Raw genomic sequence first — 20,136 nt, forward strand, 5'->3', positions numbered from 1 at the left:
TGTACACTCCTCTCCCAACCTGCATCTCTCAACGTGTCTCCTGCTCAATTCCAATAGCAGATTTTGAGAAGTCATAAAAGGACTGGGGAGGAAGGCGAATTCTATCCAGTTCTCCAGCTCTGAAGGAATGTACTTTAATCTCAAAAACTAGAACTGTTATAGGCATTATCTACAGATATGTCATATGCATTAACTACAGAGACTCTGGACAAACTTGTTGTCAGGAGCTCTTTGCGAGTTTTATTTTTGACCAGAAGTCAATCTCTCTCCCTCTCCCTTCCTCTTCCTCCCTCCCTCTCTCTTTCTCTCTGCCAAAGTGTACACTATCTTATAGCAATTCTTCAGCTCTGAAGAAACATAATCTCAAAAACCTCAACTTCAAAGCCATTATTGCTATTATAATAAACTGTTTTATGTTTATTTCTTTCAGTTGACACAAGTTTAGATTTCTTGCTGTAATGGCTTTCCTCCCAAAAAGGAAATTATCTGCTTGATTTAGATATACATGGGGCAGAAGAGTAGGGTGTTGTCTTAACCCAGTTATTGGAACCTACAGTTTTTGATTCGTGATACCAAGTTTTTGCTTGTTATTGTACATAAGAATCAAGTGGCATATACTGCAGTACATATGCAAATCTTAAACTAAAAATCCATTTCCATATCCTTTTAACTAGAACTGTGGTTCTCAACCTTCCCAATGCCGCGACCCTTTAATACAGTTCAACATGTTGTGGTGACCCCCAATCATGAAATTGGTGTCTCGGTTCCTAAGACCATCGAAAATACATGTTTTCCGATGGTCTTGGGCGATCCCTGTAAAAGGGTCATTCGACCCACCAAAGGGGTCCCGACCCACAGGTTGAAAACCACTGCTCTAGAAGTAAACTAGGCCAGTGACGGCAAATTATGAGCGCACGCACACTCTTTGGGGATGTGCCACTGAAGACAAGCTGCCAAGTGGGCATGCGTGCACCAGGAAATGAACTTCTGTTTTCTGGCATGCACATGCGCACCGGCCAGCTTGTCCTCTGGATACTGGCATGTGCAACGATCAGCTGGCCAGTGCACATGCGCACAGACCAACTCTTCTGGTTTCCGGTACTGCAGCATACGCAAAAAAAAAGCTGAATCATCATGCACGCATGCACGTATGCACACAAGAAACACAGAAGTAGAACGGCTCTGCGTGCCACTTCAGGCACACATGCCATAGGTTTGCCATCACAACTCTAGGCCATGCATACGTACTATCCTATTCTCAGCCTAGAATACCTGAGATTATGCCATTTCACATACAAAGTTGCCTGACAGATGCTATTTCAATAGAGAACCTCCTTACTGTGCCCCTTCTCTGAAGGCCGTCCTCTTCTGCACAGCCACTAATTCTGAAAACATCTTGCTTTAGAAATAAAGCTTGTTCCCATTATATTTATTTATATTTAGGCACATTCCCAAAACCATTTTGCTCATCCTTCTTGTTTTGTTTCATTTTGCTTTGCTTTATTTTTTTCCCCAAGCAGATTTATGTGCCCCTAAAATATTTTGGTTTGTTCTGGCCTTACATGCTGGAGACTTGGAACAGCTTACTAACTGATTACAGTGATAATATTAAAAACCATAGCAATAACAAAGAAAGAGCAAACAACCGTGATTAATTCTTCCAACAAGAATAAAAGGCATTCCACAATTTGGAGATAGTTCAATATTCCATCTATTCATCCCATGCTCTCCTGAACAGCCAGCCTTTTCAAAAACTAGACAGAAAAGAGACAGTCTTGATATCTGAGAGAAGACTGCCCTGAAGGAGCCAGGGCAGGGTGTGTGTGTTGTATTATTGAAAACACGAGAACACAGTCACTTAAGGTAGTCTTCCATCTGCAGAGAGACCCTTAACATTAACATGCCTTCTTTTGCTCAATGTACCAACTGGGGAGATTCCACTCGTAGCAGGCAAGCACTGAGATAACCATTCCTTTGGTAATTTCAAGGTTTGTGGACTTCAGCTCCAGAATTCTTCAGCCAACTATGCTGGCTGGGGAATTGTGGGAGATGGTCCACAAGTCTTAAACTTGCCAAGTTTGGAGACCCCCCCCCCCTGCCCTAAGCCATAGAAGACTTTAAAGATGGTGCCCACCATCCTGAATTGCACCAGAATTGCAGAATTCATTATCAATAAAAATCTGCTTCCAGTGGCTTATAGAGTTCTGGATGACTATGTAGATCCTGTAATCAAGTCAGAGGACTAGAAATAGGAATTGGTCTCTGATTTCCAATCTACCTTTTCTGAAGGAAGCCTGGTCTTTGCATCCTGCCATCTCTCTCTCTCTGGCATCAGAACTTCAATTTTTCATCCTCCTTCTCTCTATTTTTCCCTACTTTCTCCTCTCTTCCTTCCTCAGGACAATTAACAAGGAGATCCACCCACTCATCTGCATCTACCAGGCTTCCATTTATATCCCAAGATATGACATTATTTCAGTGGTTGCTCTTGATTGTGTCACTTGGTGACACTACAGGAATCTCAATAACAGTGGTAGGTTCCTACTGGTTTGGCTGAACTGGTAGTGGTTTGGCGGCCTGAGATGCTGGAACCGGCAGCAACCCAGGCCTGCCATGCCCCCAAACTGGTTCTCTGGGTGGCGCTTATGGTGCCGCCATCTTGTTTTTCAGTTCTGTGCATGCACAGAACAATTTTTATTGTACTTCCCATGCCCCCACAGTATGCATCAAGTGCCCAAAGCTCAAGCACATGCATGGCACACCCACGAGCAAACTGGCAGTAGTGGCTGCCGGAACCCATCCTTACTCAATAACCATCCACATCACTTCTCACTAAAAGCCCCTTACCTATATAGCTCCCCAAAACATCCTATCCAACTAGTCTCTATCCCCCCCATTCTGTACTTACTTAGGCCTCAAAGAAGCCTATCCTCAATTACTGCTTTTCACTTTAGGGATAGTTTCAACCACTATAACTGTGATGGCAAGCCTATGGCACATGTGCCACAGGTGGCACATAGAGCCATTTGTTAGGGCACGCAAGGCGTTGCCCTGTCAGCTCCAGCGCACTGGCCATCTGACTTCAGCCTTCTTTTGAGGCCGATTTTCGCCCTCCGGAGGCTGAAGCCTCCGAAGCACGAAAAACCAGCCTTATAGGCAAATCAGAAGTTCATGAACAGACTTCTGGTTTGCTCGTAGGGCCATTTTTCGCCCTCCAGAGCCCTCCTGAAAGCTCTGGAGGGCAAAAAACGGCCCTATGAGCAAACCAGAAGTCCGTTCATGAACTTCTGGTTTGTCTATAGCCCCGGTTTTTCATGCTGCAGAGGCTTCAGGGAAGCTCCTGAAGGCGTCCGTGGGGGGGGGGGACGGTGTTTTCACCCTCCCCAGGCTCCTAGAAAGCCTCTGGCTTTCGGCATGCGAGCCGTAAGAGGTTTACCATCACTGCACTATAGTAATTCCAACCTTTTTCCTGCTTCTGCAACCTTTCTCCTTCTTCCTCATCAAGTCCTTTGGCCTTAGACAAGTTTCCTGTTGTTCTCTAGCTTCTGCTTAAACTTTATGGTGGCTTGTTTGCAGGCTGCTATTGCAATGTTAGCTTTTTTTTTTTTTAGAATGCACCCTTGCTGAAAACACCTGGCATTGCAGCCACGACTGTTGGAATACCTAAGATATCTTCCTGTTAATGCTGCATCTATTGTAAATGATGTTCCTCCACCACTATCATTGTGGTGCTCCTCACTACCGCCTGAAGATCTTACCAGGCTTTGTCTTTACATGGCTTTCCATTGCCTCAGTTCCTCTTTGCCAACCCTCTCTGAGCAACGTCTGCAGCCAACCTCTTCAGGATTTCAGCCAATACCACAATGCCTGGTTCTCTAAACCTCTCTCTCTGTTCTCATATTGTTTGAGTTCCATTTCTCTCCTCACATGCCTAACTACTCAACTCCAATAAGAATGGCTCATTAGTAGAGGAAACCCACCCCCTTGCTTTCTCTCTAACCATTTTCATTTCACCCAGATAAACATATCCCTTTACTCAGTGCCACATTAAAACATAAAAAAATATTATTTCACTGTTCAGAGCCACTACATTGAATACTTATATTTTAAAATATTTGATATACTTTCTTTTAAATTTGAATGTACAGTATGTAAATTTAATATAGTATACCCTCTGGGGATGTAAAACATGGCAGCACCGCCTACTCAGTGCCATAGATATGTAAACAACTGTTTAATTATTTGGTGGTCCAAAATTGTGTTGTAATATTATAAATATCTAGTCAGATGTAAGTCCTTCTAATAAATGATGAACTGCTCAACTAGATGTTTACATAATAGTTTATAAAATCTTAAAACATATTCAGATGAAATTTCATCATAGTCCTTCAAAAGCCAAAAAGCCTCCAAAACTTCCAAATTTGAACAATTTAGTGTCAACTGGAAAAAAATGCACTTGGTTTTGATACCTTGCTTTCAAGTAAAAGGATTTGAAGAATTCTGCAGTAAACATTGGATCTTTGATTGAGTCAGGTCTTCTTTTTGGACATTACTAACATAACAACACAAGCCAAACACATGCAAAATGCAAACATATATATAAAGGTAAAAGTTCCCCTCACACATATGTGCTAGTTGTTCCTGACTCTAGGGGTAGTACTCATCTCCATTTCAAAGCCAAGGGGCCAGCACTGTCCGAAGACTTCTCCATGGTCATGTGGCCGACATGACTAAATGTCAAAGATGCATGGAACGCTGTTACCTTCCCACCAAAGGGTCCCTATTTTTCTACTTGGATTTTTTATGTCCTTTCGAACTGCTAGATTGTCAGAAACTGGAACAAGTAATGGGAGATCAACCCATAATGCAGCACTAGGGATTCGAACCACCGAACTGCCAACCTTTTGATCAACAAGCTCAGAATCTTAGCCACAGCCACCGCGTCCCTCAAAACATATAAATGAAAAGCATTATATTATATTAGGACTGTTGCTTTGAATTTTTAAATATCTACTTAAACAAAATTTACATGTCCTTTTTTCACTTGACATCGTCTGAGTTATTTCTGCAGGAAATATAAGTCAAAGATCTCTAATTATCTTCTTTTTCTATTTTTTAAAGTAGCATCAAGAAACCCTAGAGCTAGATGCTGCCTATTTTTGCTTCTTTGAAAGTGCTGTTTCCCAATAGCAAGTAAAGCACAATTGCCCAACAACCAAAGTTTAAAACACAGGTGATCGATGAAAAGATAGTTAGACAAATGGAGAGAGCAAGGGATGCTGATGGAAATACCATTATGGTCACCAATCAAGAAAAGCAAATCTCTTTTGTGAACTCCATATAAGGGATGGAAGCCACGATGTCCAGAAAGGAAATCCTGTTGTGCTGAGCTGGGGTTCTGCAACCTGGTGATTGCTACAATGAGGTGCTAACTAAACTGAGAATTTTTCCTGATAGCTACTGTTAGGTAAGTTCCCCGTTGGGAGAGTGAGTGCGTTCAGAGAAGCGTTGTGAGTGTGGTGTTGGAGAACACACAAACCAGCATACAGAGACACCGCAGTTTAAATAGGCTTTTACTTTCGTGGAAATAGAGGTATCAGAGTCCATCAAACATTCCAAGTCATACACGGTTAAGACCGTCAGTCACCAACATCTTTCAGTTAAGGGATAATCCAAATAACATAGTCCATAATCATACAAACAGTCCAGTACACAAAGCTTGCTAGCAGTTGCAAAACTTACAATAACTCACGCTGATCACTTTATGGCACCTCTAACAGCCAGCTTCTAAATACTCAGATCCGATCAGCATCTAACAGTGATTCTGGCTCCATCTTATGGCCGATTGAGGAAACAGCAACCAATCACATTTACAGCATGATTTAAAGAAACAGGTATAGCATTGTTACATGATTTATATATTGCCAACCCAACCGTTAGATTATATTCCTAATAGCTACTTCCTCCCTAGTGAAGAATAGACCTGTTTTGTACAATCCTGATTTGCCTTAGTGATTAAACCCCAACCAAATGGCTTCACAAAACACACCAAACCATAATATAGTTTATTTGCTTTACCTTACTGTGATGCGTTAACCCATAATGGGCAGAACCAACTCAGCCATGTTCCTCATGCAAGTTCCTCATCGAATATTAGAGAAATAAATATATTATGGGAATAATCAACATGGTGCCCTTTGACTATTTTCGAACAGAATCCACACAAGTGTTTTGCTCTTGCCAACTTCCTTGGGTTGACAGATTGAGAGTGCTTGGCTTCATGCCCAAAGTGGGACTTGGATTCACAATCCCTCACTTTCTATTAAAGTGGCTCTCGATTTGTTTGTTTTTATTCTGTTCAAACGGATCTAATTCTTGGAAACTGTCTGGAGAAGTCCCTGCAGTTTTCTAGGCAGGGTTTTTCAGAAATCATTTGGCATTGCCCAGTGGTGAAATTCAAATTGTTTTACTACCAGTTCTGTGGGCATGGCTTGGTGGGCATGACAGGAGAAGGATATTGCAAAATCTCCATTCCCACCACACTCTGGGACCAGCCAGAGGTGGTATTTGCCAGTTCTCTGAACTACTCAAAATTTCCACTACCGATTCTCCAAAACTTGCTGAATTTCACCCCTGGCATTGCCTCTTTCCTAAGGCTGAGAGAAAGTGAGTGGCCCAACAAAGTCACTCAGCTGACTTTGTGCCTTTACTTATCTACAAAGGGATGCATTCAATCCAGGGAATTGCATATGTCAAGTACACTGATTCAGAGCCCCTAATTCTTTCAAAGTTTTCTGCCAGAAGAACCTAAGTAATCCATGTCTCCTTGCTTTGGGGAGGACTAGATTTTATTTTATTTTTTTGTTATGAAATGGATTGAAGACAATGATGGTGATGATGGTAATACTAATGTGTAGGGGAGGGGCAGATGATGATAATGATAAGAGAAGAAGAAAAGCTGATGTGCTACATGGAGAGCAACCCAAAGACTATCTTCGTGTACATCTGGTGAGAATATTCCTCAGCATTTTCCAATGAGCCTGGAAAGATGCCCATTTGCAAATTAAAGACAGAAATTCTGGAGGCTTAGCTGATCTTATACGATTGCCTGTTCTATATATATATGAATTGTTGCAGAGATTGAATTGATTATCCATCTACTAGAAACATAGCCTCTCATCCTAAGTTTACTTAAATGCAAAACATTTCAGATATGAATAAAATTGCTGCTTATTTTTATCGGTATTAACCATGTGTTTATTTGATTGATTGATTGATTGATTTGATTTGTATGCTGCCTCCCATGGTATAAAACACAATTGTGGACAGCTTGCAAGAAAAATAACAGCAAAAAAACCAAGTGCCTGACCCACCACATCCAATCCATCTATCCATTCAATCCTCAGGCTCCAAGCTTCCCCCATACACGTGGGGAAGAAAACAGGTCTTTATGGCTTTCCAAAAGGGGAAGGAGGTGGGGGATTGCTGGATCCCAGGAAAAAAGTTCTTCAGTAGGGCAGAAGGTGCTATAGAAAACGCACCCTTCCCAGGTCCCATTGGATAGCAACACTTAAAGGCAATGCTAATGGGATGTGACTTGATATAAGGGGCAGTAGGACTAACCTTGAGGAACATGAAGATTAGTTCCAACCAAGAAAATAGTCAGATAAAAGATATTGAATCCAAGACAGAAATGTAATTTGAGAAAGGACCTCAGACTTGACCTTCCCTAGTTCTTACAAAGACAAAGAAAGGGAGGGGGGGAAGAATACTCAGATTCTTGTTAATCCTTGTTTAGAAACCAATTTAAATGAAATTTGGTTACTAGTTACAGTTTCTGTAAACCCAAAGTGTTGAGTGCTCTATTTGGAAGACAATAAACCCAAGTTAAATACCATAACTGCATATGATCCAGAAAGTTGAGTTGTGCATTGGGAGCACTGGTGGGGGTGCCTTGGATTTATTTTTAACTTTATGTAACAGAGCTGTTGAGTTTAACTTGACTTACATTTTATATTCAAGAAAGCCAGTGAGCATGAAGATGCCCATGACCAGCATTCTTAGTATGATCAGCAATGCCTAATATCTCACTGAAACTAATGGGAAAGATTTGAACTATGTTCCTCTTTTACCTTCAATCTCTGCAAGTAGATGTGCATAGGATCAGATTGTGGAAGGTCCAGGTTGCTTGACAACCTGTTCCTGTGCACAACTCTATGAGCTGAGTTCTGTAGACCTGCAGGTAAAATTCAGGGCTTGTAATCTTAACTCAATTTATCTGTTTCTAGCTGCCGATACCCATGAATTATATTGGACCTTCTTTTAATTCTTAAAAGATCTAAGTAGGGGGTGATGTAGCACTTCTTAGGGAAAGTTGCACAAAATCCTATGAAATACAGCTCTTCCTTTCTGCTCTGCATCCTATTTTCTGGATTTCCAGTTTAGCCTCAACCAGAAACATTCTCATATAGCAGCTTCCCCAACTGGTGTCCTCATGTGGACTTCATTCCTTTAACTCCTCGGGCATATGGATATGATAGGAGCTGCAGCTCCACACATCCATAATCTGATTTCTGGAAAGCTGTTTTAGTGGAAATATTTTTTTTTTTAAAAAACCATGTATGTCCAACTTCTAGTTTCCCCCTCTAGCACTTTAAAAGATGTGTGTATGTCTATGTATCTGTCTGGGGAAGGACAAAGCAGAAAAATGCCATTGTAAAAATGATTAATCTATTTAAGCAAGAGTCACAGCTTAGTCACATGCAGGAAGTTCATTCTCTGCTTTTTTTCAAATAAAAAATATCTCAAAAATATCTTTAAAATATCTCAGATGGTGCCTCTTCCTGAGGCCTTGCAAATCTACTGCAAATTGTAATGAGTACTACTGGATCAGTTTGATTAGGCCTATATGGACAGCTCTGTATAAAGCCTATGTGTATAGGTTCCTGTGTGCAATCGTTTATCACCAGTGTAGTTGTCCAGTTCAGCAATCAAGGAGACATATGAGAAACTGTGCCACAAAGAAGCTCTCCAGCTTGTGTAAGATTTTGGATGGCAGGAATAGCAATAGCAATAGCAGTTAGACTTATACACCACTTCATAGGGCTTTCAGCCCTCTCTAAGCGGTTTCAGAGTCAGCATATCGCCCCCACAATCTGGGTCCTCATTTTACCCACCTCGGAAGGATGGAAGGCTGAGTCAACCTTGAGCCGGTGAGATTAGAACCGTTGAACTGCAGATAACAGTCAGCTGAAGTGGCCTGCAGTACTGCACCCTAACCACTGCGCCACCTTGGCTCTGCTCAATGCTGCCCAAACAGTATTGTAAATGATGCCAAGATAGCTGGACTCTAATAGATTACCAAACAAGAACTATCTGTAGATAACAGAATAACAGAGTTGGAAAGGACCTTGGAGGTCTTCTAATCCAACCCACTGTTCAAACAGAAGATCCTATACCATTTCAGACAAGTGACTGTCCAGGCTCTTCTTAAAAAACCTCCAGTAATGGAGCACCCACAACTACTGAAAACAAGCCGTTCCACTAGTTAATTGTTCTCAATGTTAGGAAATTTCCCCTTAGTTCTAGGTTGCTAGGTTGGTTTTGAAGAACAGGCTCGTGGTCTGTTCTTTCAAAGAAGCTGGAATAAGCAGCACATGGAATAGCAAAGCTTCACCCATAGAACACTGATTAGGAACACCTAATAGTTAGGAAGTCCTTTCCCGGAGGTTTATCCCCTGATTTCTCAGAACTATGAACAATCTGGTTTTAGTGGAAATGGGATGTGTCAGTAAAATATACAAATTCCATATGAAAGTACGTATTTGCAGGTGTTACATACTTTAGGCTACATATGTCTGTATACTTTTTTTTAACTTGCATATGGCATCTCTGGGTGACTGCCTTCAAGTTATAAACCAAGGAAGTAGACTTTGTAGTATTGTGGGACTGTTTTTTTTTTTTAAAAAAAGTCTGGCATGAGAATTGTAACAGATGATTATAGACATATATAGAAGAATGTGTGTAACGAGGAATTATTTGCTAATGTGCTGGTTGCGTTGAACTTCAAATAGTTAAGATGCTGTTGCCCAAATGCGCCTTTCATTTCTCAACTGTGTTAGTTTACTTAAGCTTAATTAGTTCTCTGCCTAAATCTGTGAAAGTGCATGGGAAAAAGAGGGTGGTGAAGAGGGAGCTATCTCAGCATTCAAGTATGCAGAACTCGCAACCATTCAACCAATCGTCTCAGCTGGATTCAGTCTGGCTAAATATGTCAACAATTTTGAATTGTTTCTAAAAAGTGGCTAAAAAGTTATCTTGCATAACGTTAATGCCAACCCAGACCTGGCTATAGCAGTGACTGTTTTGTTGCCTTCAAGAGGAGCCTGAAGAACTGAAGTGAATCACCAACCACTTGTTGAAAAGAAGCACAGAATAGATTTTCCAGCCAGCTTTACTCTAAATTCTCCAACCTCTCTGCCGTCTCCTTCAGCTAAATCACCCACAGAGGAGGACGGAGCTTGAAGAGAAGGAAAATAAACAGTGAAAGTTAGTTCTGTACTTACGCAGCTGAAGCAGCAATAGCAGAAGCTGAGGAAGCCTCCTGCAGTAACCCATTTTCTGGCTCTTGCCAGCAACCAAATCCCAGTTTTGCAGTGCTTCTTGGTTCATTCTCCACCAGCCAGCCTGTCCAGGGCTTGTGGGGCTCCTCGCTAAAAGTGAAAGGGAGGCAGATCCAGCTGTTTCAAATCCAGCTGTATGAGTGTGTGGGGTCCGCCCAGGAACTGAAGTTTCTGAGCTGACGAATGCTGGCTCATTCTGAACGCACACAAATATAGGAGGAGGAGAGGGAAGAAGGGGGAAGGAAAAGTTGGCACCGAGACCAAAGCTTGATATAAAGATGACAACGGCGAGCCGTTTCAGGAACAGGAAGGAAAAAGGGGGGGGGGAAATCTTGCCATCCAGAGCTGTGCAAAGATCAACTCATGTCTGCCATTAATTTTAGCCGGCCTGTGAGATTAAATGTATAAAACTTTTCTTTGGAAGAAAAAGGATGAAATCATAAATCAAGACATATACGGCAGCTTTTTTCCCATCAGACCTCTTTCCATTACAAAGTAATGTAGAACAGATCTAGAAATTAGGAAAACCTCTGTACATTTATCGCTCTCTGTTTTGAGGCCACTTTTGTTTCTGTTCTTCCTTGCAGTCACTGCTCAAGCCAACTTTTTTTTTAGAACAAAGGAAAAAGAAACAGTAAAGCTATCAGCAAGAGGAAACATACTCTCCCCAAACTGATAAAACATTTGTATAACATAAAATTGCACAAATGCAAAGATGCTACACAATCCAACAAATATCCTGTCTGTGCTTCTATGGAGGGGAGGACTCCCAGAGCCACTATTTTCCAGCTCCAACTTTTCACTTTCAGAATAACAAGAGTTGGAAGGGACCTTGGAGGTCTTCTAGTCTAACCCCCTGCTCAAGCAGAAGACCCTATACCAGTGATGGCGAACCTTTTTGTAAAGGTGTGTCAAAATTCTGTGCGCGTGCGCTATCGCATGTGCCCACACCCACAATTCAATGTGCCCCACTGACCTGTGCATGCGCAGCCCCCCCCCCCACAGAGAGCAGTTTTCACCCTCCCCAAGCTCTGGAGGCTTTCCTGAAGCCTGGGGAGGGTGAAAAAAGGGGCCAATGGGCCAACCGGAAGTTCGTTTCCAAACTTCCGGTTGGCCTGTTGGGCCTGTTTTTCAACCTCCCCAGGCTCCGGAGGCTTTCCTGAAGCCTGGGGAGGGCAAAAATGGCCTCCCCTGGCCCTCCAGAAGGCCAAAAATCAGGTGCCCGTCGTGTGCATGCATGCTGGAGCTGATGGCTTGCATGCCAGCAAATATAGCCCTGTGTGCCATCTGTGGCATGCATGCTATAGGTTTGCCATCATGGCCCTACACCATTTCATACAAATGGCTGTCCAACGCTTCTTAAAATCCTCCAGTATTGGAGCACCCACAACCTCTGGAGCAGTGTTGGGTTTCTATTTTTTTTTACTACTGGTTCACTTGTGCTTGCGCACGTGTGCAACACTTCTGTGCTTCTGCGACACCTCCCTCCACTGCTACTACAGATTCGTCCGAACCAAGCTGAACCGGGAGCGACCCACCTCTGCTCTGGAGGGAAGCTATTCCAGTGATTAATTGTTCTCACTGTCATGAAATTTCTCCTTAATTCTAGGTTGCTTCTTTCCTTGATTCAAAATAAGGATGAGCATGACCTCTTTTCCTCTCTTTTGCAAGCAAGCACGATGGGGGTCACCTGGCTTAGGCCCTTACTCCATGGCTACTACCCTGCCAGATATCTAATAGATTGCATAAAGGAAAAATGCAATCTGACATAGGAGTGCAGGCCACAGGGCAAAACAGTAGGTCGCTCACTATTCCATGAGTTTGTCACCAGTGACCTTATGTGGATGAACCTTTTGTGGTAATTAGGGTTGTCTTCCAAGTGTAATTCTGCACACAGGGTTTTCTAATCCAGCTAGAAGCTGATAGAACCATCCACTTTCCAGAAATCCTCTCCTTTTCTCAGAGCCCTCATTTTAATCAATTTCTCAGGTCTTGCTCTATCTTCAGGATCTCCAGAGATAAGAGGAATGAAGCTGATGGAAAATAATGTTTTCTGACTTTCAGAGGGTTGAAAAGACTTTTTGTTGGCATTGGTAGAGGCCTCATTGGTGTGTTTGTTGGAAGCAGATAAAGATGTATGCCCAGGATATAGCCACATGACTGAAGCAAAGTAGATCTGGCTTAGGTCAATGCCTAAGAGAGCTCACATCCATCCTTATTTCTCCTATTTATTTTGTGCGGCATTCTATGGATGAAGAAAGATGCACATGTCATAAAAACATATATGAAGGCTTTATAGTTTTTTTGCAACATGAAACAAAATAATGACTAGACATATGTGTAAAGAACTCAGCCTAGTTTTAGGAAGATGGATATCGAAGAAGAATTAGTTTGGTCTGCCTTTTTGTGGGGGAGTTTCCATGACACATATGCTGTCAATCATAGTTTAGTCAAGAATCTACTGGATGACTCAATAATCCAGTTGCAACCTAGGTCTTTGTACTTTATTTGGGGTTATTGTTTCCATTCAAAACACACAGAAAAAGCCTATGAGGAAAACAAGCATCCAGCAACAGGTTCTTCTGACCAAAAGCAATCACTGTGTGACATTTGCAGCTAGAAAATAAAGCCACAGATGGGTGTTTGGTTTGCAGCTCTGCTGTTCATGGAGAGGAAGCATCAGGCAAGCAAATCGTGACTGGCAACACTGGAAATGTGCGAACATATCCAGTGGGAGATAAACACACCCTGACAGGGCTCCCTAGGAACCATTTCTGTGCAAAACGTTTACGCTGTAGGGAGTTTCTAACTTCTTCTATGAGAAAGCTGAGAAAGTGAAGACAATGGAGGAGAAAGCAAAGCCTTGGTGACTTCAGCTTTTGTTGACACAATGGAGTTCAGTGCATAGTTTCAGTGATAAATCATAATGAACTTTTGGGAGGCAGAAGACAAATTGCACTGGCTTATTCCTATTGACTCATTCATACTTTAGATGTGAGAATATGCTCTTCCACAAGATATGTGGTGGGGACAGGGAACCCTTAAACCCCAGAAATGGGATTTCACAATTTTTCATTGTATTTCATTCTGAAGTACTAATTACAAGGATTGGGAGAATTGAATTGGTCTATGTCCTATTTAAGGAAGGAGTCAAAGCTGAAGTATTATTCTGGAGGCATTTATTTATTTATGTTTTATTTATTATTACATTTTATGCCCTCCATGTCCCTATAAGGTGACTCTGGGTGGCTTACAAGTTATTCTACTGCAGATAATTTTGTATCACGAATTTTTTTGTTTTTTTGCACTTGGGCATGAAACTGCCATTGCTTTAATTCCATAGAAATTAAGTGGTGGCACAGGGAAGGAAAATGCTTACTTTTGGAATACCAGATATGCATAATTTCCTTATTTGTGACTTATGGCCTCTTATAATCATCCCACCTTTGCTGTGAATAGCCGCTTTATGCCACTTTAGCCTTTAGCACTATTAAAGGTTGATGCTTTGAAGATGCTTTCAGTCCCTAGTGGAGAAATGGCAAAACCTTTGCATGATGGTGTAAATGTTGTCCCCAAAACTGGGCTCTTGCTTGGTGTCAAAGCAGATGAGTCACCGGACACAAGGTGTGATCTAGAATCATACTTTTATTTTGGTACCAAGATATAAGGATCCCGGTTTTGAAAAGCTAACCAAGGGCCAAGATTAGAATCTTACAGCATTTTATATAGTCAAGGGATAGTTGCATTCAACCCTTTGCCCTTCCCTAATAATGCATGCATAAGAGATGATATGATTGGTTATTTGGATTTCAGCCCCTCTAAACCCTTACGCTTGTTATGTTAAATAGCTAAATGTCACATCACCTATTTTTCAACCCAGGTCACAGGTATCTTGCAAAGTGTGCCAGCTATGTGGGTTTTGAGGTTTTTCTTATAAACAAGCTATTATTGTTCCTAATATCCTGGCTAGTGGTTTTAAGGTGCTAACTTCTGTCTCTCTGTTAATGTACACCCCCCCTCCTTTGGCAGAGCAGAATAAAAGAACAAACAGTTTTATCTGAGGCAGCTCCCCAACGACCCCCCTCCTTCTGCTGAGAAAAGTAAAAGCAGTTTAAAACTTTTGTCTTAGGCAGCAAACCCCCCCACCCCACTCCCTCTTCAGTGAGAGACAGGAAAGGAGCAAAGCTCTTTATTGCCAAGGCAAAGAAATGAAGACAAGAGAAAATGTTTTATCAGAATTCATATTCCTCACTCTCATGTCCATTCCATCCACACCTGGATCCCCAGGGCCTCATTTGTGCATACATTCCATCATCTGATCCTTCCTAAACTCATATTGTAGGGTGCACAATCGTACAGTTGATGAGCCATTTAAGCAGGTGTTGAAAAACCTAAATTGTTTTTCAGTTGAATGAAGGCAAATATGCATGTCCCAGTATAAGGCAAATATACATATCCCAGGATAATGTCCTAGGATCTAATCTGGATCGATCACCAAGATCAGAGGTTTAGTCTTCCAAGCTTTCCAACTCTTGCTGGAGCCAATCCTCAGGTACTGTAACTTCTCTCTACTGGAATGTGTCACTCTCTCCAGCACGAGTCCGAAAGCTTGGAAGACTAAATCTCTGGTCCCGATGACCGATCCAGATTGGATTCTGTTTTTCAGTTCTTGAAAACCATTCAGCTTCTAGAGGAGAAATCTCTGCTGCATCTACCTGTTTCTTAGTGTAGCTTCATCATAACATTTTATGACATCAGCACCACATTTTATTTCCAAATGTTTTCCTTTGGAGTCCTTGATGATGTTTTTTCCCCCCAATTCTTACCTAGTTCAATTATTTCCTACTTCCCTCCCATCCAAAACCTCTTACCTGGCTTATCATTGCCTGCTCAACCTAGATAAGATTAGTATATTTGTATTCAAATGTGGAGCATATTATTTTACCTCCTTTTATCTTGCCCAAATCTGATTTTCATTTTGTTATCTCTTCCATTCTGAAGATTATCTAGGAAATTCTTTGTTTCTACTCCTCTGAATAATTTAGTATCATCCATACACAACCATACCTACTCCAGCCTTAGAGTAAGAGATTTATGCAAATCCTTGCAGACTTCATTTTTTACACACCTCCATTGTGTATGTCAATTATTTATTCCAGTCCTAATTTTTAACCAAACATCATCCCATAAAAGGGTTTTTCCCACTTATTTCATCCCTCCAATTTTATTCCACTAAAACCAAATCTTATTCGTCAGACTTTCACAATGTAGTGCTTAAAGTCAAATGCCACACTACTCTATGGCTTAATGATTTTTTTCTTGTTAATTAGATTTGGCATATACAAAATACTAAGACAGGAGTCATGCTTTTATAAGGTACTGTGCTCAATCTCCTACCATGTGCTATGCCAAAAGCAACCTGACCTCTCTTCAGTGGTGGGATTCAGCCAGTTCACACCTATTCAGGAGAACCGGTTGTTAACTTTCTAAGCAGTTCGGAACAGTTGTTGGAAGAAATCCCATTTTGTTTTTTTCCACTTTACAGGACTAATCCTGTAAGGAAGGCAGGAAGGAAACATTCTGGTGTTGTTTCTAGCTTAATTTTTATTGCCCTGCTTACAGAAGCTGCCTCTCCTGTTAATCCTTATTACATTGTAACAGCTAAGGCGAAGCACCCATTGATGTGAGTGACATTGAGTTGGCCACGCCCAACCAGTCACATGACCACCGAGCCACACCTACCCAGCTGGTCATTAGGTCAGAGAACTGGTTGTTAAATTATTTGAATCCCACCACTGCCTCTCTTGTGACATGGGACAGGATGTGAACCTATTATAAGATCAGTCGGTGTTAGTGGGGGGGCAGAGATCGTCCCCTAGGCCCCTAAATTATGGGGTGCCTCAGGGCTCGGTCTTATCCCCCCTACTATTCAACATCTACATGAAACCGCTGGGAGAGATCATCCGCAGGCACGGGATTAGACACCATCAATATGCGGACGATACTCAATTGTATCTGTCCGCCCCGTGCCAACTCAATGAAGCGGTGGACGTGATGTGCCGGGGCCTTGAGGCCGTCATGGACTGGATGAGGGTTAACAAGCTTGTGCTCAACCCAGAAAAGACCGAGTGGCTGTTGTGTTTCCCTCCCAAAGATTTGGCTACTGTTCCACCACTCAGGCTGGGGGGTCAAATTTTATACCCCTCAGAGAGGGTTCGCAACTTGGGAGTCCTCCTGGATCCACAGCTGTCATTTGACCACCACTTAACGGCTGTGACCAGGGGGGCGTTCGCCCAGGTTCGCCTGGTGCGCCAGTTGCGACCCTACCTGAATCGGGAGGCTCTCACAACAGTCACTCGGGCCCTTGTGACCTCTAGGCTGGAATACTGCAATGTGCTCTACATGGGGCTGCCCTTGAAGAGCATCCGGCGACTTCAGCTAGTGCAGAATGCAGCCGCGCGAGTGATTGCGGGTGCACCCCGATTCACCCGCATTACACCTATCCTCCGCGAGCTGCGCTGGCTACCTGTTGATCTCCGGATGCGCTTCAAGGTGCTATTAATCACCCATAAAGCCCTACATGGCAGTGGATCTGGATACTTGAGAGACCGCCTTCTGCCAATTACATCCCTGCGACCGATAAGATCCCATAGATTAGGCCTCCTCCGCATTCCATCGGCCAGCCAGTGTCGGCTGGCAACTACAAGGAGGAGGGCCTTCTCAGCAGTAGCCCCGACCCTTTGGAACGAGCTCCCCGTGGAGATTCGCACCCTCTCCACCGTCCAGGCCTTCCGCATAGCCTTGAAGAACTGGCTCGCCCGTCAGGCCTGGGGATAGGATAGTTGCCCCTCCCGAATGATGAATGTATGTTGTTTGCTATTTTATTACATGTTGTCCTACTGTCTGTATTCCCCCCCTTCCCAGTTTTTGTGTGAGCCGCCCTGAGTCCCCTCAGGGAAAAGGGCGGCCTACAAATTCTAATAAATTCTAAATTCTAAATTCTAAATCTCTTCCTGCTTTTATCTCTTTTTTCTAAATTAGGAGGCATCTTGAATACTTTGAATCTGGAGACCTCAAAAAACTGATATGCCACTGAATTCAGCATCATGACCTATTTTTCCTCCTCTCCTTAAAGAGGCCAGAGGCATCATCAAAAAATATACAAACAACGGTGAAGTCGAAAAGTTAGCCTGCCTCCAAATGGCTCAGGGTACTTTAGACATTATGGCAACCATTACTGCTTAATCAAAATGTAGGATCCAAAGCTCAGAGTGAGCTTCCAAAGAACCTGACCTGTTTTTTGTTTAGAATCACAACTTTCAGCTGAGGTCTGCTCACTACTGCATCCTATGTAAGCGGAACAACCACAGTAATGATGATTTATCTCTTGAACTCTTCTGCCAAACCAAGTGAATCTTCCCCCCAAAGCTTTGGATTTGTGTTGCCTCCTCCTTTGAGTTTTCTCATGTTTATACAATTTTTTATTCAGGCAATCCATGTGGATATCTGGCTTTTTTCAAAAGTCTGTCAGTTTTTCCACATTGGTGTTTATGAGCCAATTTCCCCTCCCATTATTTTTTCCCAAAAAAGAGAGAGTGAGAGAGAGCAGCACATTTTCTTCTGACTTTAGAACTGGCAGGATAGGGGTACTTTCTTTTCTCTGAAAACTTTCCAAGATTTTTCTATTTTTTTTTAAATGTGTTTGTGTTTCTCTGTCTGGGTGCTTGGCTCAATGTTTGGTTCTCCTGCTGTCTTTGTGGCCTCTGCAATTTCTCTGATCACATGGGGAAGCATCTTTGATGTTTTCTTTTTCAGTCCTCTTGTTTCCATAAGGTCTTGGCTCCTCTTGAAAATGCTTTTGTGGCTGGAAGGGGCCACCAAAGTTTATTTACTTTTAATCATTGACCAGTAGGATTATTCATACCATATCGCTTTTGCACCATAAGCCCTCAATGTATTTGTCTTCATTATCATTATGACAATAAATTAACAGTGTCCAAGACTCACAGCATACCAGAATGCAAGAATGATTGATCAGAAAAGATAGTACATTTGTGTGTGTGTGTGTGTGTGTGTTTGTGTGTGTATGGAAAGCAGAATAATTTATGTCCAATTGATAAAAATAAGGTAAAGGTAAAGGTTTCCCTCGCACATATGTGCTAGTCGTTCCCGACTCTAGGGGGCGGTGCCCATCTCCGTTTCAAAGCCGAAGAGCTTTCCAAAGATGTCTCCATGGTCATGTGGCCGGCATGACTAAATGCCGAAGATGCATGGAACGCTGTTACCTTCCCACCAAAGGTGGTTTTTATTTTTCTATTTGCATTTTTACATGCTTTCGAACTGCTAGGTTGGCAGAAGCTGTGACAAGTTACAGGAGCTCACTCCGTTACATGGTGCTAGGGATTCAAACTGCTGAACCGCCAACCTTTCTGATTGCCAAGCTCAGCGTCTTAGCCACTGAGCCACCACATCCCAAATCAAATTTGTTGTATCTTTCTTTAATTGTAGATAGGTAGGTAGGTATTAATTGTATCAATAGTATTAACTGTTGATAGAACACTATGAGCAATTACTGGACAACTACCAGGACTTCCTTGGGAAATTTAGAAGCCATTTTGGCAATCCCATTCAAAGCATCACAGCTGGTTAGGAGATTCAGAAATTCAAACAGGACAACAGGACAATAAGGTTGTGCATCATAGATTTTTAAACTATTGCCAGGAATTGTTCCATGGGGTGAGGTGGCCCTTATTGACCAGTTTAGAGAGGAGTTGAAGGATGACTTCTTAGATGAACCAATAGGGCAAGCAACCCCAGTCACCTTGGATGGGTTGTATCAGCGTTGCATTGTAACTGATACCTGACTAGAGGAACTGAAGCAAAATTGTGGTGTCAGAGGCAGATGTGACATGGGTTTCTCTTTCCCTCTTGTTTTTTTGTACCCAGATCCAGAAATGGGGGAGCCAATGAAAATTGCAGTTGTCAAGATATTTGGACAAGAGTCAGGGATGATGAGATCTGGTCCTCTGTTTTTATTGTGGAGCCTCAGGACATATTGTCAGAGAACACCTGCCAAGAAACCCAACAGCAGGGATTAGAGCATCAGAACAACCTGCCAACAAACACCTACCTTCGTCCACAGTACAAACTAGGGAAATTCTATCGGTCCCTCATAAGAACTCACAAGAGTTCATCCAGCAGATAAGGAGAGCTCACGAAGAGACAGTTTCCTCTTTTTTACTGAAAAAAGATACATGCTAATAATAATAAACTACCATGATTATAACTATCATCTCCGGGATCATTCTCGTATGTAAAAGTCTGTAGAGATTCTCAGTCATCCAGGCCATGGTTGTCCCAAAGATGCTTTTTCAGAAGGCAACTGGACTTTGTTTTTTCTTTCGCTTCTCATCCAAGAAGCTTCTTCAGCTCTGATAGGATAGTGTGGAATGGGAGGATTTACTGCACATATATTCCTGGCAGACAGCTGGTCATTTGCATCCTTTTAGAGGGT

At 42.3% G+C, this 20,136-nt stretch overlaps 1 protein-coding gene across 1 annotated transcript in view; it reads right to left on the minus strand.

Annotated features, from left to right (window-relative positions):
* LOC116507594 (TGF-beta receptor type-2-like) overlaps positions 1-10,805 on the minus strand; it is a 55,077-nt gene extending 44,272 nt beyond the window's left edge. Inside the window, exon 1 of the mRNA XM_032215841.1 lies at positions 10,566-10,805. Within this exon, the coding sequence (XP_032071732.1) occupies positions 10,566-10,671 (106 nt within the window). The 5' untranslated portion in view covers positions 10,672-10,805. The remainder of the gene's footprint in view (positions 1-10,565) is intronic.
* Positions 10,806-20,136: the final 9,331 nt, after the last annotated feature.

Source organism: Thamnophis elegans, chromosome 1, assembly GCF_009769535.1.
Source record: "Thamnophis elegans isolate rThaEle1 chromosome 1, rThaEle1.pri, whole genome shotgun sequence".
Lineage (NCBI taxonomy): Eukaryota > Metazoa > Chordata > Lepidosauria > Squamata > Colubridae > Thamnophis > Thamnophis elegans.